Raw genomic sequence first — 25,288 nt, 5'->3', positions numbered from 1 at the left:
GCCCGATTCCGACTCCTATATCCATCTTGCGAACGGTATACGGACCTGCTTCCGACATGTTTCAGTGCAACGGACGCCATGACACGACCCCTGCATGCAAAGAATTGAACTACTTTTCGCGCTGCTTGTCGTCTGCTTCTATTGCGATCTGCGTAGGTGCTTCGCTTTCCTACGTTTAATCGCAACTATTTCAAGAGTGCGAAGTAAACAATCGTTCACCGAAAAGCGCTTGCGTGAATTCGAGTGGTCCCCGTAACGTCCCTCGTCGACGTCTTGCCTTCATGAGGCGGAATCCGGAAAGGTTTTCCTCTCAGCCTCGTTTTCCAGTAAAGTGCACCAAACCCAGACTCAGCGAGCTGCGTTCTGATTGGCTGACAGCGATACGGAGTCGGAATCCGAAGGCGCTTAGATTCTGTAGACAACGACACATGTGGTCTCTGTGAGACCGACAACGACTAGATGTTTTACAAGCACCACGATTAAATGTTGCTCATTTTGTCACCTTAAGGCACAGGAGTTCAGGAAAAACAACACAAACAACAACAAAACAACAGGAGTTCAGGAAAGTTTGTCCGTTTTTGAATGAAAATAAAATGCGCAATACCTTCTACATAAGTTAGAAAGTTTGGTTCTTTTCTGCCGGGAATAATTTGGGAGTAAAAGGGTTGAGCACGTATTATGCACGTATTATAACGCGTTGCACTGAGGCAACATTGGATGTGACGGTAAACACGCGCAGGTTGCTACGTGGACGGCAAGTACTACTCCGAAGGGGCCCGCATGGCTGGAGACCCAAGCAAACCTTGTGAGGTGTGCTACTGCATTCGAAACAGCAGCGCCTGCGTGCTACAGGACTGCGAACTCCACGTGGAAGGGTGCAGCCCGGTCTTCTCGCAACCTAGCTGCTGCCCAGCTAGGTACAACTGCAGTAAGTGCGAGGTCTATTTTAGTGCTCAATGCAGCCTAGTACACCCTATATCTTGGCGTTTGCAGCTCGAGAAGCCGCCACTACGCTACCGCCAGGAATCACGACTACAGAACATCCAGAAACTGGTAAGAATATTCTTCTAAGGTGTCTTTAACCGTGCATATTCACACGAGTCAAGTCCTTGCGGAATATTCTAGTGGAAGATAAAGTAAAAAAAAAAGTGGGCGTGTGCTGTGGATGAAGAATATCGAGAGCGGAGTTTCGCGCACGTAGAGCAGACGACACCAGCGGCCCTGTCGTCTGCTATGAAATATCTTTTGGACGGGCCACAGGACACTCCCTGTGGTTTTAAGAACACGAAAAGAGATTGCGTTCAGCGCTCGTGGTCACGTCAGCAGAAAGCTATGCCGTTTTGCGTGTCTTCCGCTGGAGTATTCTGGTGAATATCGCTCGTGTCAATATACTATAAGGCGATGAAGTGACGGTAGGTCTGCCATGAGGACAGGAGTACGACATAAGAGAGGATATAACGGCGATAAGGGCACACATATCAATGACATAAAAAGCAGTAACGATCTACACTAGGCGTGTTCATCACAATAAAATCATGATTTAAGAGCTTTCGGTACGTATACGTGGCTTATACAATGTCACAACCGACAATTCTTTTACGCCTTTCGCAGATACAGATGTCATTTAGTGACAGAACTTCGCCGCGTAACATGCTCGCGGTGAAGGAGCGTTCCTTATCTGAGTTGTTTCTCATGACTGATGGAAACTGATTGACTGATGAATGCTTCTGATTCGAAGAGAGAGGAGGCGTACACTTTTTTTGTATCAATTAACCATCCAAATTGACACAAAAAGGCGTACGCCTTCCTCTCTCTTCGAACCAGAAGCTATAACACTATCATTCGTGGCAATGGTGGGCGCACGACGTGTTGTGCTGTGAAGATATGATTTTAGAGTGTAAGTGTCACAAAAAGCCGTACTCCCCCCGTTTCCAAAAAACTGCGGGAGATAACGACGTCATTCGAAAAAACTGTGTTTAATTCTTGTCTTACAACGCTATTAGACTCTTTACGCTACCGTTCAATCCATTTCCAGGCTGCTTCCACGAGGGCCAGTTTTACGACGATGGTGTTCCTGTGCCATCTGGCGACGAGCCTTGCCAACACTGCTACTGCATGCGAAACGAAGTTGTCTGCGCTGTCGAGGAGTGCAAGGCGCCCTCTGACGGCTGCGTCGCGCAGCCACCGTCTCCCGGAAAATGTTGCCCTGACCAGTACGAGTGCCGTAAGTGACCTGCAGCCAGCCCGAATAGACTAAAAAAAAAAAGACAGACCTTTGTGACGTAACACGCTCCGGGCTAATCATCGAGCCGAATGACAGCATTATCGCTCTTGGTTTGAGGGAAGGTAGGGGGCGTACACCCTTCTGCGTCTGTTAAAGGAAGAGGAAAAGTGCTTCGCAAAAGCAAATGTGCATCACGAATACCGGGACTCACATGGCTGTGACGTTCACGACAGTCATTTACGACCGCGACCGAGGTCACGTGCTTTCGAGAACCAATAGGAATTCCCTAGGCTCTTCCTCGAGTGACATCAGAGGGCAAGGCGGAGGTAGATTCAAGAGCCTGTTTCCACTATGACACGCAGAAAAAGAATAGTTTTTTGCTCAACATTCCGGAACGCTGCGTTGTGAGCGTATACGACGGAATGAACCATATCTAGGAAACACAACCGCAATCTCTTTAACATAAATGTAAAGTGTTACAACAAAGAGTACGCCTCCATCCCCCCCCCCCCCAAAGAAAAAAAAAAGAGAATAAGGAAATAAAAACAGTCAGGAGAGCGATACCAATCGGAACATTATCTGGCTAGAAGCGTGCTATGTTGTGAAGTTCTGTTTTCAGAATGCACCGAGCGCGCGTCATTAAGTGCTTGTCCACTGCAGCACCTGAGGAAGGAGTAACGACAACACCCGAAGGTGTAGAGGCCAGGAAGCCGACTGAACCCCCCAGAGATGTCATTCCTTCCACGACGACAACAGTACCTGTCGTATTCCCATCTGGAATTCCCGGAGAAGGTAAGACGTTCCTTCATGTAGTCGTAATATTGCAACCACGACAGAGTACACGCTGTCTTTGTATCTGATTTGACATAGCGTAACGGAGACAGGGGTAATCGCGCTATAGTCTCACGTGGCGACGGCGCCATTTTCACTCGAGGTAGACTGTTTTCCTCAACGATACAAAAGCACGTACTTGTTTGAAGTGTTGTTATATCTAGCTGCAGTGGTGTCCAGAGAGTTGCGGCATACTATAGGCAACAACAACAACAACTTTATTTTCGGCCTTGGAGAGTGGGGAGTTTCATCGCAACAGGCGATATCTGGGCTGAAAATCCCATTCATTATCTCGTAATCAAGTTATTTGTTGACAAGTCATTGCTTACCGCTTGCATAACACGTGACGGTGCATCGTGCACGTCCGAGAGCGTTTGAAAAAAAAAACAAAAAAACACACGGAGGCAGCTCGTGAGGTAGTGTTACACCAGCATTTCCACTTTAATTCCCGACGTGCGGCTCAGTTTGAGGAGGTTACCGAGTTCGCTAACAATTAAATTATCTCATTTCATAGGCCAATGCCTATTCGAAGGCAAGTCCTACACTCCTGGTGACGAAATCCAGTCGGAGGACCCTTGCCGTGTCAACTGTACCTGTTCCAATAGTGTCGTCCAGTGCCACGAGATGCAGTGCCATGAACCGCAGGAAGATGTCGCCGCCTGCCAGCAAGTGCACCCAGACGGGCAGTGTTGCCCCGTCTACGACTGCGGTAAGTCACATCTCGATCGGAATTGGATAATCATACCCACAGGAGGTATGCCTCGCCCCACCTCGCCTCCCAGCGGAACCCGGTTGTGTAAAGTAAGAAAAATTACACAGACTTCAGCGCGTGTTTTGCACCAGGAACATGAAGTGTGGGGCCGCTGAGCTGATAGAAATCCGATGCACAATATAAATGCGTCGTTGTGCCTCAAACTGTACCCCACCAGCGGCATGGCCGAGTGGGCTAAGGCTCCCGCTCTTTGGTGGTAACCAAGGTCGTGCTGAAGACTGCGAGGTGGAGGGTTCGAATCCTACCTTCGGCTGTGCTGTCTGAGGTTTTCTCTGAGTTTTCCCAAGACTTTCCAGACGAATGTTGGCACAGTTCCCCCTGAAGTCGGCCCAGGACGCGTACTAAACCCCCTGTCCCCCACTATTTCCTGCTGCCCTCTCTCCGTCTGTCCACATCTGTACGCGGCTCATGGCCACACTTGCTTCGCGGCGCTAACGCGCAATAAAAAAAGAAGAAAAACTGTACCCCATTATCTAACGATAAATCGGTTGAAAGTAACGATGACTATACTAAACCGTGATGCACATTGTGCCGTTACTTGGAGAAGAAATGAATCAACAGCCTTTCTGTTTCTAAACTGCAGCGTGTTCAGTAGATGAACACGAAAATCGGGCTTACCCTCGTTCCTGTTTACATGATTCACGTGGTCATCTCAGCATGAAAGAAAATTGCGGCGACGTAATTCAGCAGAAGGGTTAAATAGAGTCATCATTTAATAGTATAATTTTAAGGAAAATACGTTTCTCGACAGAGCCTCAGATCTTCCACATTCCGAACGACTTCATGATACGCTTCATGATACGACAGCAAAGAACATGCGAGGCAAAATTAAGATCCTGCGGCGCGTATCACCCAAATGTGCGCCTACACCGGTTCACAAATTGTTAAGGCGGCGGAGATAGTCACTTCTACATTAAATGGCATGTAGATAAGGGTGGCCTACATCGAGCTTAGATGGACTAACAGCGTTAAAAAAACCTTGTCATATGTACATAGTCACAGTCCTGCAATCATATGTACTTAGCACCTTGTGCATTACTCATCGCAAGGAATGGAGACTACAAAATCATCGTTGCACATTCAAGTGCAATATAGCCAAACGACTTGCCAGTGGTAGTGTTCCACGAACAATGTCCTCCTTGGGATTTGTTACCAACGCAAGCCGCCTGGCCACTCGTACGGTGAAGTACATTACGGGCCTTGAAGTTGATGCGAAACAGAGTCGTGGAAGGTCTGATCGCGGGTCGCGTACTCGTGTCGCGAACAAGGCGAGCAACCATTATCGTAATGCGTGCTGCCATGTTTCAGAAGCCACCTGCGTCCTAGGAACGCGTTAATTGGTCAATGCAACGCAGGTCACCGAGGATAAGCCTGGGTACGTGTCACATCTCTTAGCGTTAGACGTCGCTTCGGATCCTTTTTAAAACCCTCCTTAAAAAGCACAACGCCGAAAACAATTTCATTCATGCAGTTTCGTCCCACTAGAGCGCCGCAGGTTCAATAGAGCATTCACGGCTCCAATGGCACTGACCCGCAAATTATAATGCCCCAAGGGCCGAGCAGATAATGTAATCAGGTGATTCCTATAGGTTTTATTTACTTCATCTCCTTCATCTTTCGTTTGACCAGGAGCGACGACAGTTACTCCGTACAAAGGCGAGTCCACTGAGATGCCAAGCACCGTGCCTTCCACTCCAGTGTCTTCCGAAGAAACAACTTCAGTGCCATCAACGCCAAAGCCCACTACCACATCGAGTGCAGAGCCTTCTACAACAGAGTCTGCTGAATCACCTACTGTACCGCCGTACACGTCATCCCCCACTGAACAACCAAGCTCAGTACCCTCAACTGTACAGCCTGATGCCATGACAAGGCCACACACAGTAGGACCTAGTGAACCCACAACAGAGCAACCGACAACAGAGCCTTCTGAAGAACCAAGTTCAGTGCCTTCAACTGAAGAACCTCAAATCACAACAAGCCCTAAGCCACACACAGTAGAACCTAGTGAATCCACGACAGAGCAACAGACAACAGAACCTTCTGAAGAACCAAGTTCAGTGCCTTCAACTGAAGAACCTCAAATCACAACAAGCGCTAAACCACACACTATAGAACCCAGTGAATCGACGACAGAGGAGAAGACAACAGAACCTTCTGAAGAACCAAGTTCAGTGTCCTCAACTGAAGAGCCTCATGTCACAACAAGTGCTAAACCATACACAGCGGAGCCTAGTGAATCCGCGACAGAGGAACAGACAACAGAACCCTCTGAAGAAACAAGTTCAGTGCCCTCAACTGAAGAGCCTCACGTCACAACAAGCGCTAAACCATACACAGCGGAGCCTAGTGAATCCACGACAGAGAAACAGACAACACAACCTTCTGAAGAAACAAGTTCAGTGTCCTCAACTGAAGAGCCTCATGTCACACCAAGCGCTAAACCATACACAGCAGAGCCTAGTGTACCGACGACAGAAGAACACACAACAGAGCCTTCTGAAGAACCAAGCTCAGTACCATCAACACCAGAGACAGAAGAAACGACTGCGAAGTCATCTACAGAAGCACCTACCGAGAAATCGACTGTGCCACCTACTTCAACACCCTCCGAAGAGCTGAATGAAACTATCCCAGAGGAACCCAGAGCAGACACACCCGCGGTAGAGACCACCGAGGAACCAAGCACTGCGACTCATGTCCCATCGTCTTTACCAACCACTGGACCTACAAGCGCTACTGAGGTGTCCTCAGTGTTGCCCTCTTCTGAAGCACCGGAGGAACTATCGACACTCCCATCTACAGCAGAGCCTTCCGCAGAAACTAGCACTGGCACCTCTACGCCACAGGCCACTGAGCTACCGACATCGTCCACAACATTATCGTCTGCGGAACCGAGCGTCTCACCAGAGACCACAGAATCGAGTCCGGCGCCGTCCACTACAGTGTCCTCTGAGGTGTCAGAGACGGTACCGTCTACACCACAACCCAGCAGTACAGTGAGCAGCACGACACTCGTGACAGAACACACAGAAGTGCCATCTACTACGGTGCCTTCTGAAGGTACCACTGCAGTGCCACACACCGAAGGACCGGCCACAACAGCACACACTACGGAATCTGCTGAAGTGCCAAGCACAGCGCCAACCACCACAGAATTCTCAGAAATGCCATCTACTGAAGGAATCACCGAACTGCCGACATCATCCACTTCTATTCCCACAACGTCGGAGGAACCAAGCACCGCTCCCTCATCACAAGAACCTACAGGAACCGCAAGCGCGCGGCCGTACGCGGAAACGTCAAGTGAAGTGCCAAGCTCAACTTCCGCCTCAACCACGCCAGAAGAGCAGACAACACCTGCTGTCGTTGCAACTAGTACAGCTCTCCCACCGGAGGCGCCAGGGGCTACTACAACCGCGGAAGCAGAAACAGAGGGACCAAGAGAAGACCAGGCAACAACGGGTACATCCATAGAAACAGAGATGGTCACGGAAGGAGAAGTTCTCACAACAACAGCAGTGGCAGAGCCAAAGGAAGCCACGACAACAGCTACAAGACCTGAAGAACACACTACGGTGACCCATGAAGAAGAGGCGACATCTCCTATTACAGAAGAAGCAAGAACAAGAAGTACACTCCCTGCCGCAACTGTTGGCCTTAAGGAGGCTGCTACAACCGAGGAGCCTACCACAAGCAAAACAACGCCTCACGTGACTACATATCCTGCAACCCAAGAACCCGAGACAACTGAAGAGACAGTGAAGGTCTCAACCGAAGCACCACTCGCCAGGCCCTCTACACCTGGCTTTGATGTTGGTGATCAGAAGATCTCTACTGAGACATCTACAAGCACAGAAGCTAGCACGATGGTCACGGGAGAGGTTGGACGGGAAGAAGGAGAGGCGGCTGGTAAGCGACACAAAACGTTTTCTTACAGGATATATGTGTACGGTGTACGAAGCTGAGAACATTCTTGCATATTTACTTCACAGATTGCTTACACAACGGACAAACTTACAAGGAGGGAGACACCATACAGATGCCAGACCCATGTAAGTTCTGCAGGTGCTTCGACGGTGAAGTAATCTGTGCAGAGAAGAGTTGTAGTCCTCCCGGAGAGAACTGCGTTCCGAAGTACACCCCTCCAGGAGAGTGCTGCGCTGAGACGTATGACTGCGGTAAGTACACGAGTTGCTCTAGGAATGTGCTCTGCAGACCACTCTGAACTCATGTATCATCGTCTGCACAGTGGATCATACGCGATAGAGAGCTATTTTGTTTCGAATTTCGGGAATAGAATACCTGGCTTTAAAGAATGTTTGAAGTTGTGTACGGAGCGCAATAAAGTAACACGATGGCTACTGTGCAACAGATGGGCAAGAAACTCCCGGCACAACTCAAGTGCCAGCAATCACCCCGACAAGCAAAGCAAGCGAACAACCAGAAACGGAGGCTACGACGCCTTCTGGCTTAGAGACCACACCACCGTTATCGTCGACGCAACCTGCTGCTGTTTCAACAACTGCTGCAGGAGCAGAGGTTACATCGGAAGCGACGGACATGACAACCAGTGTTCCATCCCTCATGACCGAAGAGCCAACATCAGCGGTACCAACAGAGTTGACGACGGGCACCGGAGTGGAAGCAAGGAAGGCCGTAACTACTCCGTCTTCAACGACATCTGAAGCAGTAACATCCGAAGTCCCAGAGGAAACTTCATTGTCTGAGACGACTGAAGCCACCACACAGCCAATCACGAGTGCGCCACAGACTACAACTGCTAAAGAGTCAACAGAAGCGGTCAGTGTGACTTCATCAGGAGAAGCCGAGACGCCGAAGCCCACTGATGCTGGAATAACAGAGGAGTCTTCACCTGCTTCATCTACGGAAGCAGAGCCTACAACGCCAAGCCCGCCTGAAGTACGATCCACGACTACGCAGCCAGAACTATCCACAGAAGCTGAGGCAAAGTCTCCTCCACCGACAGTTCCATCCTACCAAGCGTCTGAGGAACCAACTACTACGCAACCTCCTGAGAGTACTACGGCAAGGGGTGAAACGACACCCTCGCCAGGCGATGTTACGCCAACAGAACAAGAAGCTACAGCAGAAACGACAGAGTCCATAGAAACATCAAGTGCGGTTCCAGAAGGTACAGAAACTACCTCTACAGCTGCAGAACTGGCTTCCACCGAAGGCGTCGTATCATCTACGACTGAATCTGTTGGAGTATCAAGCACTGCGCCACCAACATCCGAGGAACCGAGTACCATGCCATCCACCGCAGTGTCTTCAGAAGAGACAAGCTCCGAACCTTCTACACCGGAACCGAGCGATACAACAAGTACTGTGCCACCGACATCAGCGCCCTCCGAAGAGCCAAGCACAGTACCGTCCACTCCTGGCCTTGCTAGCACCACGAAGCCACATACAGCTGAAACTTCCGAACCAGAAAGCACTGTGCCATCTACGTCCGTACCTTCTGAGGAACCAACCACATCAGCGTCTACACAGGAGCCCGCCACCACAGGCAGCGCTGCGCCATCCACGCCAGGCAGTACCGAAGTACCAACCACGACTCCACCTGCCACAGTGGCTTCCGAAGGAACAAGCACAGCGTCTCCAACAACAGAGCCAAGTCATGAGCCAAGCACAGTGCCGCCCAGCACAGTGTTTTCAACACAGCCTACAGCGCCCGCTATTTCAACGGAGGCTAGTACAGTTAAGCAATATGCTGCAGAATCCACAGAGATACCAACAACATCGCCGGCCACCGGCACGTCCCAAGAAGCAACTACAGAGCGCACGACACCCGAATCTACCACCACGGGGACTGGTGTGCCATCTGAAGAAGTCACCGGAGAGGTTTCCACTACAGAGCCCCCTATTACAGTGTCGTCCCACCCACCAAGCACAGTTCCATCTACATCCGAGGCCGCTGTAGCATCGACCACGCTACCTTCGATGGCCCCTGAAGAAAGTACGACTGTTTCGTCTACATCAGAGCCAACTGAGGTGCCGAGTACAGCAGCAGCAACATTAATGCATACTGAGATGTCAAGCACAGTCCCATCAACCTCAGTATCTTCTGAAGAACCCAGCACAGCGCCGTCTACAGAGGAGGTAACCGAGTCATCAAGCACAGCACCACACACCGAGATGCCTTCCGAAACAGAGAGCGCAGAACCAGCTACAGTGGAATCCACGAAGGTACCAAGCGTTGAGCCTTCTACTGCAGCCACGTCAGAAGTACCTAGCGAAGTGCCTTCCACAACAGAACACGCCGAAGTGTCGAGCACTGCTCTGTCCACTGACTTGTCCTCAGCAGAACCGAGTACAGTGCCACCTACACCAGAGCCGACTGAAGCATCCACCGCAGCTGCTTCTACCCACTTGCCTTCCGAAGAGCCATCTACAGTGCAATCGTCACCGGAATCGACTGTGCCATCAAGCACTGCGCCGTCCACTATGCCTTCTGAAGAAGCAAGTACGGAGCCCACTGCTCCAGAATATACAGAAGTACCAAGAACTACGCCAGAAAAAACCGAGCCCACTGAAACATCGAGCACTGCCACTTCACCTGCTGTGTCGTCCGAAGAACCAAGTACGGAACCTGCAGAAGTATCAACAACTAAGGCTTCAACGCCTGTGTCGTCGGAAGAGCCAAGCACAGTGCCATCGTCGTCTGTGCCAACTGGCGAACCAAGCACTGCCACGGTGCCGGAGTCAACTGAGGTATCGAGCACTGCGGCTTCCACTCCAACGTCGTCAGAAATGCCTACCTCTGTACCATCTACGGCGCCGTCAACAGAACCAGCAAGCACTGCTGCTTCAACCCACGCGTCTACTGAAGAACCAAGTACAGTGTTGCCATCATCACAACCCACGGAACTACCAAGCACAGCGGCTTCCACTCCACAGCCCTCTGAAGGACCGGCACCAGAGACAACTGAAGTATCGAGCACTGCAGTCTCCACTCATTTGCCATCTGAATCACCGAGCACAGTTCCATCGGAGCCAGAATCAACTGAAAAGTCAAGCACCGTGCCAGCCACTCCTGTGTCATACACAGGACCAACCACCACCCCATCAGTTCAAGAGTCATCGGAAGCAACGACTTCCCAAGTGTCCTCCGAAGAGCCAAGCACAGAGCCATCTACACCTGAAACCTCGGAAGTACCGGTCACTGTGCCTTCTACACCAGAACCGCTTGATAAGCTCAGCACAGTAGCATCTACACCAGAGACATCTAGTACTCCTAGTGTTGTGCCAACAGCGTCCGAGATTCCTAGCACGCCGGCCGCTGAGACGACCGCTGCCACGCTCGCAGAGATAGAAGGAAGAAAGAAGCCGCCGAGTACACCCGCAACCGAAGGTGCCACAGTACCGACTACCACACTTCCCCAAGGTGAGTGTACGCACGCCTCGTCACGTGGTTCCCTACTTTATAGTATATATTTATTTATGTTTATAAGGTACGTTTATTAAAATAGAGCTGTTGCTTTGTTCAATGTAGGTTGCCTCGTGGGAGACGCGTACATACCCGATGGCGAGCATGTACCCGACTCAAATCCGTGCCTTTTCTGCAACTGCATTGAGGGAGAAGTCATTTGTGCAGAACGAGTTTGTCAAGCTCCTGAGCCCAACTGCACGCCTCTACCAAAACCTGCGGATCAATGCTGTGGAGATTACGATTGTGGTGAGTACGGTAACGCAGCATTTCGCGCGTTACAGGCATTATATCTGTGCTGTTAGAGCTGTCAGAGGTTAGTGGAATACTTTGTATTGTGCCCGTACCGAATGCCACGGAAGTGCCCAGGACAGGACAAGCACAACAGCATTGCTCTTAACCGTTACGTCGTGTGGTTGGGTGGAAAATATTTGAAATGGACTCCCCTAAGCCCTCTGCAAAATTTGTACTTGCAGTAACTGAAAGTTAGACTATCAGGAGTTGTAGTCTTGATATACAAGCAACAACAACAACAAGGAAAACGTCACAGAAGTAAGGGTACATGCAAGCAAGAACAGGCAAACATGAAGTTTGATCATGCACAAACCGCAATGAAACTTGAGGCACACATCTGAGAAATGAGGAGTGAAGCGCTGCATTCGAATGTGTAACTGAACATTTCGTAATGATATCATGTGTGAAGCAGCATAAGGGGTTTCATATATCGTGAACATCATTCTGTGCAATTTACATAATGATGGTAAAGAAGCGATGGGGCGCACGATTAACTTTGTATTAAGTCTTTCTTTTGCTTCTGCCTTCTCCATTGCTTATCACTTTACATCATCATCAGTCGATCACATTCAACATATGCACTGACCACACCTAAAAATTTGCAGAACTTCCTTTTCTTAAACTGGTTTCTTTTTGAGCAGACGGCGTAACAATGCCCGCTGTGACGACAGCAGAGCCAGTGGAGGCGGAGGAGGCTCCAACTGCTGCCAGACCCGAGGAACCTGAAGTGACAACGCCTGAAGTAGAGAAGCCTACGGAGGAAACCAGTCAGCCTACTACAGTGGCTGCCAGTACAGAGGCACGTCCTTTGTCTACATCTGAGCCCAGCACTGTTACGCCACAGGAGACGACAGAGAAGGAGACGACCACTGTAGCGGCGACAAAGGCAGAAACGGAAGTAACGGAGGCCACGAGCGTACCTAGCACAGACGCCGCGCCCACCACCGAAGAGAGGACTACAGTGCCGTCTGACGTCACTCCTGAACTCACATCCACTGGAGCACCAGAACCGAGTTCGAGCGCGGGAACAGAACCTGTTACTGATGTAGCTGCCACAGAAAAGGCTCCATCGTACCAGGCCACAGAAGAACCTACAAGTGCAGTTAGCACAGAAGCAGCAACTACAAAGGAAGCTACTGAAATGGCTCCAACCAAAGCAGCCACTGCTGTTCCAACTACACTTGGTTCAGAGGGCACTACTTCGTCGACGGTAACCGATGTGACGAGCGGGGTTAGCGCTCGTGAAGAAACTACACAAGCAGCAACAGAAGCAGTCACAGAAGTGTCTACAACGGAAAAACCAACAACTGGCGCTTCTACTGCTGCTGAATTCGAAAGTAGTACGCCTGCCAGGACGACAGATGTTAGCAGCTCTGTCACTACGGAAGAAGCAACTACACAATTGTCTACAGAAGCGGCGACCGATGTTCCCACATCAGTAGCCCCCGAAAGCACTACACCTGCCAAAGAGACCGAGCTTACCAGCACGTACAGCACACTAGAAGAGACTACTCCAGGAGTTACAGGAGCCACAGAGGGTCCACGAACGACAGAAGAAACCGCCAGTGTGTCTACTGTTGCGACTTCCGAAGTCACTACAGCTGCCAAAACGGCCGAGGATACCACTACAGTTAGCACTCCATCAATAACTAGTCATGGAACTACAGAAGTCACAGAAGTTGCAACAGCGAAGGAGGAAACCACTGGAGTGCCCTCATTAGCGGCCTCTGACACTACTACTACTGCCACATCTGAGGGTACAAGTACATCAAGTACTCCTGAAGTGACTACTGAAGGAGTCACTGTTGGTCCCACAGTGAAGGAGGAAACCACTGGAGTGCCCTCATTAGCTGCCTCTGACACTACTCCTGCCACATCTGAGGGTGCAACTGCATCAAGCACTCCTGAAATGACTACTGAAGAAGCCACTGCTAGTCCCACAGTGGAGGAGGAAACCACTGGAGTGCCCTCATTAGCGGCCTCTGACACTACTCCTGCCACATCTGAGGGTACAAGTACATCAAGCACTCCTGAAGTGACTACTGAAGGAGTCACTGTTCGCCCCACAGTAGAGGAGGAAACCACAGGAGTTCCCTCATTAGCGGCCTCTGACACTACTACCCCTACCGCATCGGAGGGTACAAGTGCATCAAGCACTCCTGAAGTGACTACTAAAGAAGTCACCGCTAGTCCCACAGTGGAGGAGGAAACCACTGGAGTGCCCTCATTAGCGGCATCTGACACTACTACCCCTATCACATCGGAGGGTACAAGTGCATCAAGCAGTCCTGAAGTGACTACTAAAGAAGTCACCGCTACTCCCACAGTGGAGGAGGAAACCACTGGAGTGCCCTCATTAGCGGCCTCTGACACTACTACTCCTGCCACATCTGAGGGTACACGTGCATCAAGCACTCCTGAAGTGACTACTGAAGGAGTCACTGTTGGTCCCACAGTGGAGCGCGAAACCACTGGAGTGCCCTCATTAGCGCCCTCTGACACTGCCACCCCTACCACATCCGAGAGTACAAGTGCATCAAGCACTCCTGAAGTGACTACTGAAGAAGTCACTGTTAGTCCCACAGTGAAGGAGGAAACGACTAGAGTACCGTTATTAGCGGCTTCTGACACTACTACCCCTGCCTCATCGGAGGGCACGAGTGCATCAAGCACTCCTGAAGTAACTACTGAAGAAGTCACTGCTGGTCCCACGACGGCAGGAGCAACCACGGTAGTGTCTTCAACAGCGGCAGCAGAGAGCAGTACTCATGCCGAAACAACCGAGGCCACCAGTGCAGCTGTCACGCAAGAAGTTACTTCTCAGGCGTCTACAGACGTCACCAAGGCAGCTACAACGGAGGAAGCAACTACTATCGTGCCCTCCGCTGCGACTCGTGAAAGCACTACTCCCGCTGGAACAACTACGGCTACAAGTGTCCCTGAGGGTGAAACAACACAGGCTGAAAGTACTAGCACCGTCGGGGCTGTCGAAAAGGACACCACCACAGCGCTGCACACCACTGCGACCGGAGAACAAGAAACGACCACACCGCTAGAGGAGGCCACTTCCGAGCCCGCTACACCATCAGCTACAGAGGAGCCAGAAGGTGTTGATGCCAGGAAGAAGCCAACTGAACAACCGGAAGTTGCAGCTACTGAAGTGGCAGCCACAGAACCTCAAGGTATGCTACTACTTCCGGTTAACTTTCGTGTTTCAAACGGGCGGTGGTGATTGAACATCCTTGCTCTTCCGTTTCAGGTTGTGACGTACAGGGAACAAGAATCGAAGAGGGTCAGATCATTCAAACAGCCGATCCATGCAAATACTGCAAGTGCACGTTCGGCGAAATGGTGTGCGCAGAGCGGGTCTGCGAGTTACCTAGGTCGGACTGCAAGCCGCTGGACAGGAAACCTGAACAATGCTGCCCTGAGATGTACTCTTGCCGTAAGTCTACGCCGATAGCGATGGCTATAGCTTTAAGTTTGAATCAACTACTGCGCAGTGATGGGAAATTAGCGACATTTTGTTATTTTTTATTCGGAGATTCTTGCGTCGCTCCTTTCAATAAGGGAAATATGACATGCGTTCCGGACAAAGGTAAAACTACGATGCTGCTCTGTGTTCCACAAGCGCAAAGCAGCATAACATACTAATATGGCAGTTCATTGGGACGAACTGGTGCATGAGTACGATTCCTGTATGACATGGTATGACCTGTACGACGTACGGTACATGAGTACGGTTCCACCGTACGTATCACTCATACCACCTCACATGGAATAAAGTAGGGAACAGTAGCTCAAGCGAGGAAGTACACCTGACACACTCGTTGTCGGTACTTAAGTATCTTTTATTGCCCCACTTTCAATAATGTGTGTGCTGAAAGGCAACCATATACCACAACCAAGTATCCTAATGCCCCTGAACTTTAAGGTACCAGCTCGCACAAGTGCCACAGGATGTAATCGGTTGTATTTACGGAGGCAAAAAGCGAACCTTGAAGGGAAAGAATTGCAAAAAATTCCCATGCCCGCTGGTACAACATCATTTTCGAACGAGCGTATTAAGATTACGATTTCTACTGCAGAGGATGAAGAAGGTAGAGAGGAGATCGTCACAATGCCACCAGATGCCTTCAATGCCACTGTAATCGTTCCGACTACACCTGCGCTGCTAGAACTCACAACAAAACCGGTCACCGCAACGGAAGGTGCACCCACTTCTGCACCGAGCGTCACGACAGCAACAGAAGTACCGGTGACAGGCGCTCCTTCAACAGAAGAGGCTTCGACAGTGGGAGCCCGAGAGCCGAGCACACCGGCGGTAAACGTCTCAACAGCTGCAACAACGGAAGAACCGTCCCTGCTGTCCACAATAATGTCATTCTTCACTACACCACCTACCCCAGAGGAAACAGAACCAACGGCACCAGTGACAGCAGCACCTGTTACTGCTGCTGAAAATGTCACATTGTACAGGGAACAGACCACTGAGGCAACAACAGCTCACATTCCGCCTGAGACCACACCCCAACCGGGTACTACGGAGCCGCATGAGGTCCCCACAACGACAGCACCTGTCGCTGGTATGTATTCCCTTTGGTGAACTTAGTATTCGCGCATAGTTAGTTGTCTGCAATTAACTGTTGATTTCATTCTAGTAGGATATCTATAATAGTTCGTTGAAAAAAAAAACTTATCAAACGTCCTTCATTTTCTGCGAAAACCACGTACTGAAAGCTACTGGTGAAACAGTGAAGGACTCGCGTCAGTGTATCGCAGCGTAATGCTTCGTCTTGTTTCAATGTGTCCTCCTGGAGCAGTTTCGTAACGGGGACTAATAAGTAAACGAGTGTGAGATAACGCACCTCTGAATCAATTTTCGTTTGATTTCAGAAACCGAGGGTCCGATCGTCATAGAAGAAGGATGTAAGTAGTAGTAGGGAAAGTATTGTTTACAACGAAACTGACCACCTATTGCTTTGCATGGGAACAGCTTGCATATTTGATGGCAAAGTATACCAGTCTGCTGAGCAGATTCCTCGTCCTGACCCTTGCGACTTCTGCTTCTGCTTCCGGGGCGACATCATCTGCCTCCAGCAGACATGTCCACCGCCTATACCGCAGTGCTTCGAGACACCCATAAAGGGTTTCTGCTGCCCGCGATACGAGTGTCGTAAGTATTCTGCCCTCCCAAGCTTTAGGCGCATGATCTGATAAGCTGACCTGTTTTGCAGCTGTACACATGACAAAGAAGAACGTGACAACGACGACCACTACAACGACGACCCCTGCACCAAGGTTGCTAGGACTGGGCTCTCATATCGTGGAGACCACAGTGGAAGTCAGAGGTAGGGCAGAACACCACCGCTGTTCTTAAACAAACATAAGAAAAGTGGCGTTTCTTTGGCAGAACGTATTCTATGAACACGCAAACTGTGGTTTCCAACCCTTCTTACAAAAGGTGCTCCATTTCCTCATTCGATTCGGAAGAGGTGTAGCCTTCAGCAGTTCGACTGCAAGAAAGTGTCGCGGGACCGCAGCAGGGGATCACGAAAATGCTCCTCCTAAGTCCTAGGGTGTCCGTGCACCATTTCGTGCACTGTGGAGCAGACGATGTAAACGTGGTTTCCATGGACTCCGCTGCTCGTCGGCGACGATGCAGTGCATACTAGTAGTCGATTTTGCAGAGATAGGCCTCTCCTTGCTCCTTAAATCAATTAATCAGACAGGCATTAATTGTTTGCGACGCGGAGCAGATCTATGTGACAACCGATCTAACAACCACACTTTTCCCTCAGACTATGCGCGAGAGCAGCACATATCGTTGGTCTGAGTTCTTGCACACTGCCCTGTGCACTTTTTAATGAATGGAACACAGCTAAATATTTCCTCTGTCCTTCTCCCTGTTGTCATCTTTAGCGGAAGCCGATGCCGAAGACTCCCGTATGCGTTGCTGACGAACGCTCTTCATCGCGTGCAGACACCGGCGTACGAATACGTGCGCAAAGAAAACGTGCGTCAGAAGCGGTCTGTGGTGGTGGTGGGATTGCTTGCCGTAGTCAGTCATACTCAGGCGTGCAACGTCAACCATAAGCGATCCGCTGGACTGTTCACGTGCATGCAGGCGCCGCGTGTAAGCCAATGCGCGTCTTTCGTGACGGTATTCTCCACGAAGCGTTATGGCGGTAAGCTTGACGTCTACGTTAAGTTCGACGTGAAACAAATTTCTGTTCGTTTCAATGACGTGCAATGAATCCTGCATCGTTTTTCTTGCCTTCTCCATGCGCGCCATGTTTACAGCGGCCGCCATGATGAAATTCATCTGATACAGAGAAGGAGACACGCCTCAACTTACACGCGTGGCGGGCCGGTGCGTGCGTCCGAAAAAGAAATTGACTCTGGCGGACTCCTGGCGTTCTGCTGCGGAAGGTCTCGCGCGCGTCGGTTGCCATGGGAACGAACGCAATGAAATGCGGTAGGGTGAACCACGCTTAGCTTTAGTTGAATGTGACTTTCCGATATCAACAAATCTGACCTACCCGCACTGTACGAACGTTAGCCGTGGACGTGCATTTGTCCAATGGAATCAATATCCGTAGGAGAGGGAGCGCAACAGAGTGCGGGAGTGGTAATCCAGAGGGCGTGTGTAAATGCGCTACTCTACACGCGAGACCAACGTGCCTAGTTGCTGAAATGAATACTTTACATGCATCCTCTTTGGATCTTTTCACACCACTGATTTCACCATGTCACACACTGAACAAAGTCATCATGTCACTACACAATCGCGGTGATTCACAAAATAAGCATATGTACCGAATTATGTGTACGATGCCAATGCCACGATGATGCCAATACATATATGTGTACGATGTGCAACAATTTGCAAAAGATTGGTTTATTGGTATCGAGATGTCAGTCTCAAACCACTCGGGTCTACGTGAAAACTACGTAAAGACAGCGCAGAAACGGGACACGAAGAAGAGACAAGTGCACACACAAAACGCTGTGTCCGTTCTGTGTGCACGTTCTGTGTGTGCACTTGGAGAGGTGTGCGTTGTCCTGGTCACCAAATGTAGAGGAGGTGGTGTTCCTCTACAGGAGTCCTGACCGGCGGTCATGGAATGTCCCAGCTGGCAGATGTGCGTGGCCTCACGCTAGGACGGTGCCGGTAGAACTGGCCGGCCAGCGCAGTGGTGCGCGCCAACAGAGGCACGTCTTCATTGTCGTCCACGTGCCGCCACACGTCTTGCGCTGTTTTTACGTAGTTATGTACCACGTTGCCCAAATCTCCGCTTTAACCCACTCTGGTCTGGCTTCTCCAGGACGCAAAATCAAAAGCTTCTGTAATGTATTCATTTGACACTACCTTCGCCACAGATGACGTACAGTATGTTTTAAAAGACACCGCATTGAACGTTATTATGGAAGTATCTGTGCACAGCGTATTAAAGAACGAAAAGGAATGGGCCGTTCTACCCCACGAACATTCTCGCGGCTGTCGATACCGATGCGCCATCAGTGATCCACCATACGGCGTTTTTTGCTGTACAATTTCTCAACAATGTGTCATATCTGTGCTCTTTCCCTCAGGATGTGAAGTGAACGGCACGTTCTACCAGGTCGGACAAGTCGTGAAACCGGCGAGCACCCCGTGCCTTGAATGTCTGTGCGACGCGAGCGGCATGATCAAGTGCAACCCCAAAGAGTGCCAACAGCAAGCCCCGCTTTTACTACGCATGAACAGATCCTACTTCCGGACTCGCTGAGCCGCAAGAATAAGGAGAGATAGTGACTCTGCTGTTGTGCTCTTGTGTCCGTCCATTTTTACAGAGTTCCCCGTCGGACACACCCGAATTGTGCATTGTTCTTGTCCTGCGAGCGATCAGTATTTATATTTTTCTACCACTGCGGTTTACACCACCTTCCTAAGCATTCCATTTTTTTTTTTTTGAGTCGGCTGTGAAACGGCCCTGAGCAACATGTCTTGGTCTACGGGTGCCTGTTCACAATGTCCGTGTCCGAGACGCACGTCAGACGTGACATGGGAGGAGGGACAGTCCCATGGGACACTGACGAAAAAAGGGTGCATGCTTTCCAATGCCACTTTATAGATCCTCTTATCGTTCCTATGGGCATGTTGCCTTCCTTAGGTGTTGTTCCAAGTACGTGAGTGGTGTTCTTAAGTGCCGTGTCCACCAGAAGCATGCCGGTGCTGAGCGTTCAGCAAGAAAAGGGAACTAATTTGAAGTACTGGCAAGTGGCACTTCACTTGAGTGCTTGGAACAACTCAAAAGCCGAATCAATGCTTCCCTTTGACTCGCAGCACGCTAAGGTGCATGTAAGACCAGATGCGGGTGAGTACAAAAAGAAAGGGCGTAAGGTATTGAACACGAAGGGCACAACTGTTTCTTGCGTTGAGGTTGTGTACATTGCTTCAAGTCGGTGCTGGCATTCGAAGTGGAAGCGGTGCGCTCCAAACCGTGCCTCTGAGGCAGCGCTATCTTTGATACCTGCATGAAACGAAGTTCTTTTTTGTGGGGGGTCAGTCGATGTTGTTCAAAGGAGGCATAGTGGACAGGCCTCGTACTCTGGGCGCTGCTGGCCGTGCAGTTCACGTGTTCAGGGAGCTCCTTGCAGAGGTGCCAAACGAATGTTCCACTTGTTCCCTTCCTCCTCTCAGGTGACGTGTGTGTGTGTGCGTGTGGTGCTGGCGGGACGACGCAGGGTTTCCTCATTTTGTGGCCTCGTGTTTCGGTATACCTTAAGCGGCACTGCTTCTGCACGTCCATGAACCATAGCATCAAGTGCATGGGTCACTGGGTGCTGGACTCTTAGGCAGGAGTTCAGGCTGCTGAAGGTATGCATTGTTTAGGCCACGCAGTGTATAGTTTGTTTAATTTTGTATTAAAAATTTTTTTCAAGAAGAATGCATGGGTCGTTCATTGCGTGTACATCAGTGTTGGATCAATAGAAGTGCGAAAAAAAAAACTTAGTGCACAATATTTGAAAAAGTTGGATTGTTCATATCTGGAGTATTTCCTGCAAAGGTAGGAAGGTTGTTATCGATTAAAATTAAAGGCACGCACCCACACCGAACGACTGTGGTCAGTGCCGACCATAAATACTCTAAGAAGACAATTTTTCTGTAAAAGTGCGTAAAAGTTTTCTGTAATGTAAGAATGTGAAAAATTCTGGAAACCCGTGGGGATATGCAAAGGAAAGAGACAGGTCGAGAGCCAAGGCAACACTGATCATCTTCTGACCTAAGAAGATTCAAGAAGAATATAGTCTTCGGTTCGAAATATCGCAGGCTCTCGTCCTCAGACTCTGAAAGAGTGGTAGGTACACTCTTAAAAATGAACTTCACCGCATAGTACGCTCCTAGCCAACTATCGTCTCGAATGATATCGTTATCTGCCCTGATGTGTTGAAAACGGCAGGCGTACGCCTTTTTTGTGACGCTTATGCAGTTCATAATTGTCACAGAAAAGGCGTACGCCTCCCGTTTTTAACAAATCAGGGCAGATATCATCCAAGATGATGGTTGGCTGGGAGCGTGCTATGAGGTGAAGTTCATTTTTAAGAGTGTACTTTTGGTAAAGTTCGTTCGGCGGGATGTGCAGAAAAAGTCATGCACAGAAGGTGGTCACCAAAGATAAGGGGGGGGTATGTTTAATATGAAGAAAAGAAAGGTAAGGTTAGCCAGGCAAAGAACCGCCTTGCTATTCCGAGAGAAAGGGCTAAAATGAAAGGGAAGGAAAGAAAAAGGAAAAGGAAAAAACGGGAGGAAAGAAAAAGGAAAAAAGGGGGAAACGAAAAAAGGAAGGCAAGACAAAGTACAACGAAAAAAGAAAAGGGGAAAAGAAAGAAAGAAATAGAAAGAAAGAAAAAGGAAAACAGAAAGAAGAGGAAAATAAACACTAGTACAACTTTACATGCAGATCATGAGACTCGGAAAAAAACCGAGGTGAGCGGCAGTGACAGCCCAGCAGAAGTTGGGGTGCGTGACAGGGCCAAGGAGAGCGGCCAACGTTACAGCCGATCTGGCGCAGACGGCAACTGAGGGCGTCCCTATGTTGAATGTGCTGCTGAAGGTTGAAGGAGCTGGTGTGGGACGTCAGCTTCCACGCCACAGACATTGCAGTTTGGTGAATTTAGCAGACCCGTTTTGCAGAGAAGTGATGGTGTACGGGCAACATTGAGTCGTAGGCATTGCAGAAGGGACTAAGATTAGGACCTGCTACGCTGCATTCATGATTTGTTACCTGTTAGCAAATGCGCGTGGTGTTCCGTCGCCCAAACGGGGAATAGGGCCTGTTGGTGTTCCATCCAGTACTAAAAGCGCCAAACACACAGCGCTTTGGCAGCGAAGACCCAGACACGAACCAGTTAAAACCCAGCATGAATTCTTTATTCTTGTCTGTTATGCGAAGAGTTGGCCTTTTATGTACATAAGGCCTCTCGCAATTGAAACAAAAATAAGTTAACAGGAAGACCCCGGGTTCTGGTGATTTTCAAAAGAAGCAACGATCAGAGGTCATGTAGGGTACCTTACGCACTCTGCGGGAAGATCTAGACCAGCAGGCGCAAAATCTGCTCGACAAGGACATTATGGCTCATTCTAGGTCACCATGGGGGTCACCAGCATTGCTTGTACAGGAAGCCGACGGATCGCACCCGATTCTGCTATACCCGTGTTTATACATATCCATTACCATTCAAGAGACTTTATCACAGCTAGCTTCAGCCATATTGTTATTTATTGACCTTGCGACCAACCACCAACCTAGCGAAACCCTTGATTGTACTGTCATCTAAGCATGCCACCTTTCGCTGGACAGAGAAAGCAGCAACATCCTTTAAGACGCTTAAAAACATGTTAATTAACGCTCCTATTGTAAGGCACCCCTACTTTAGCAAGCCTTTTATTCTAGCCACAGATGCGTCTAGGCACGCTGTAGGAGCCGTGTTATCCCAGATATTCGAAGGTCAGGAGCACCCAGTAGCATTCAGTAGCAGACAACTAAACAAGGCAGAACAAAAGTACGGTGCTAGAGCGATTGATACACCCCAAATACACCCCCAATTACAGCTTAAAAGGAGTTTCATTGTTTAGAGTGTACAGAAAGAGAATGTCTTGCAGTGGTATGTGCAATTCCGCTGTTACTTATGTGGTAGGAAGTTTGACCTCATCACAGATTTCCAAACCTTGAATTGGCTCATGCGTGTGCGCGACCGAAGCACCCGTCTAGCACGATGGAATTTAAGATTGAGGGATTACAAGTTGTACAGCATAAACCCTGAAAAACGAACACGAATGCCGATGCCATGAGCAGAGCAATACCCGTGAATGCTATTGCCTAATTCGTGCCTAGTATTGACTGAACAACAATTCGCTCAGAACAACAGAGTGATCCCGCAGTGCAAGGAGTTATGCGGGGATTCGAAGGAAAACATGAAAAGGCGGCCGACGATCGTTACTGCATCCACAGTGATGACATGCTTCGTTACCGCAGCTTTCCCCCGAGACACAGAGGGATACGCGATGCATGGGAGGGAATAGTGGTCCCGATGTCCACGAGAGAGGATTTGTTGCGATCATTCCATTGATGCCCCGTTTTCTGGCCATGCATGTTGGCGCCAAGAAAACAAAGAGGAAGATAGAGCGCTTTTACTACTGGGTCGGAATGTCGGAATGATTCGGGATACCCGTAGCTACTGTACAAAATGCGAGTCTTGTCTGCAGCGCAAAACCCCAAAGAATAGGAAAACTGCACACTTGCATGTTCTGAGAGGTAACGAGCCCATTTGAAAGAACGGCGATGGACATTATGGGTCCGTTGCCTGTCACGACATTGGGCAACAAAATACATCCTAACTCTCACGGACCGCCTCACAAAATACAGTGAAGCAATCGCGCTCCCGGACCAAAAGGCGCATACCGTTGCAAGGGGATTCGTTGAAAAGGTTGTGCTGAGACGTGAGGTTCCGAAGCAGCTACTATGAGGCTACTAACAATATGTCATGGAAGTGTGATTACCGTTCCAGGAACGTCAAACGACAGGCGTTCGAGAGACAGAGAGAAAGATATGCGCAAGTGCATGCCTTCGCAAGCAACAAGTGACGCAACAGGGTGAGCTGGAACGATGAGAGAGTGAAGTCTTAATGAATTGACTTACGTTATCAAAGATGCCTACAATGCAAATCCCGCAAATATGCAAGCATATTTCGTATGTAGGCGTAGCACAGTTAGGTTGACAGTACGTGTCGTGACATTTATTTCAGTTCTACAAAGTGGAACGTAGTCCTCATTATGTACCGCTAAGGGGCGTGAGAGGCGAACAATTTTATTGTTAAGCTTCCACCACACCGGCAAAATTGGATAACTGTCATTTATGAAATGCAGCAGTGGGTTGACCACAACAGGTGTTTCCGGCGGTCGCCGCACTAACAATGTTCATATCTCGGGGCAACATCGCTTGCGGTGTTGTTTCCGGGAAGATTTTTTCTAAAGATCATATCTTGCCGTCGTCGGGGCAACATCGCTTGCGGTGTTGTTTCCGGGAAGATTTTTTCTAAATATCTTGCCGTGGTGTTGGCGTTGGGATGGTTGTAGACTATAGTGCGTTTGTTGCGTTAAAGGGAGCCAGCCAATATGGCTGGTCTTCCACGATGATGCCAATACATATACAGCCGTCGCTGCTCTCTGATATGCTCTGGTCTCCCTTCAAATACGAGCCCAAATGGGAGCCGGTCCCTCATATAACGGAGAGGGGCCCCTTGATAACGCGGTCCACCGCCGGGTGGGCCGTGTCTTGGAATACGCGGCCCGTAAAACGGTCGTCGGGGCAGCTTGGTTGAGGTGTTGTTTCCGGGAAGATTTTTTCTAAAATCGTCGCTGCCGTCGTCGTCGTGGTCTTCCACGATGATGCCAATACATATATATATATATAATGGTCGCTGCCATCTTCCACGATGATGCCAATACATATATATAATCGTCGCTGCCAGCCAAGAGATATGGCTGGTCTTCCCCCATGATGCCAATACATATAATCGTCGCTCCATATGATGTGGTCTCCCTTTAAATCCGCGTACTGATCTTTCGTGGTGGAGGAATGCGAAAGGAAGCCGGTCCTATATTGGAGAGGGCCCCATTGATAACGCGGTCTGCCCCTGGGTGGGCCGTGTCTGTAAACGCGCGGCCTATCAAACGGTCGTCGGAACAGCACCGCTTGCGGTGTTGTTTCCGGGAAGATTTTTCCGAAAATCGTCGCTGCCGTCGTCGTCGTGGTCTTCCACGATGATGCCAATACATATATATAATCGTCGCTGCCAGCCAAGAGATATGGCTGGTCTTCCCCCATGATGCCAATACATATAATCGTCGCTCCATGTGATCTGGTCTCCCGTACTGATCTTTCGCGGTAGAGGGAGGCGAAAGGAAGCCGGTCCTTCATATTTGGAGAGGGGCCCCTTGATAACGCGGTCCACCCCCGGGTGGGCCGTGTCTTGGAATGCGCGGCCCGTAAAACGGTCGTCGGGGCAGCACCGCTTGCGCTATTGTTTCCGGGAAGATTTTTCCTAAAATCGTCGCTGCCGTCGTCGTCGTGGTCTTCCACGATGATGCCAATACATATATATAATCGTCGCTGCCAGCCAAGAGATATGGCTGGTCTTCCCCCATGAGGCCATCGTCGCTCCATAT

At 49.7% G+C, this 25,288-nt stretch overlaps 1 protein-coding gene across 2 annotated transcripts in view; it reads left to right on the top strand.

The window, feature by feature from the left end:
- Nucleotides 1-20,507, top strand: part of LOC135370168 (mucin-2-like) — a 72,980-nt gene extending 52,473 nt beyond the window's left edge. For both annotated transcript variants that reach the window (XM_064603869.1, XM_064603868.1), the window contains exons 6-21: nt 740-928; nt 994-1,053; nt 2,036-2,224; nt 2,885-3,016; nt 3,570-3,764; nt 5,457-7,739; nt 7,823-8,008; nt 8,203-11,238; nt 11,347-11,529; nt 12,216-14,756; nt 14,834-15,019; nt 15,663-16,160; nt 16,471-16,503; nt 16,571-16,750; nt 16,812-16,925; nt 19,171-20,507. In XM_064603869.1, coding sequence (XP_064459939.1) covers nt 740-928; nt 994-1,053; nt 2,036-2,224; nt 2,885-3,016; nt 3,570-3,764; nt 5,457-7,739; nt 7,823-8,008; nt 8,203-11,238; nt 11,347-11,529; nt 12,216-14,756; nt 14,834-15,019; nt 15,663-16,160; nt 16,471-16,503; nt 16,571-16,750; nt 16,812-16,925; nt 19,171-19,346 — 10,181 coding nt within the window. In that variant the 3' untranslated portion in view covers nt 19,347-20,507. The remainder of the gene's footprint in view (nt 1-739; nt 929-993; nt 1,054-2,035; nt 2,225-2,884; nt 3,017-3,569; nt 3,765-5,456; nt 7,740-7,822; nt 8,009-8,202; nt 11,239-11,346; nt 11,530-12,215; nt 14,757-14,833; nt 15,020-15,662; nt 16,161-16,470; nt 16,504-16,570; nt 16,751-16,811; nt 16,926-19,170) is intronic.
- Nucleotides 20,508-25,288: the final 4,781 nt, after the last annotated feature.

This window comes from Ornithodoros turicata, chromosome 10, assembly GCF_037126465.1.
Source record: "Ornithodoros turicata isolate Travis chromosome 10, ASM3712646v1, whole genome shotgun sequence".
NCBI classification, from domain to species: domain Eukaryota; kingdom Metazoa; phylum Arthropoda; class Arachnida; order Ixodida; family Argasidae; genus Ornithodoros; species Ornithodoros turicata.
Note: the sequence above shows the minus strand (reverse complement) of the source record. Positions and strands in the feature narration are given on the sequence as shown.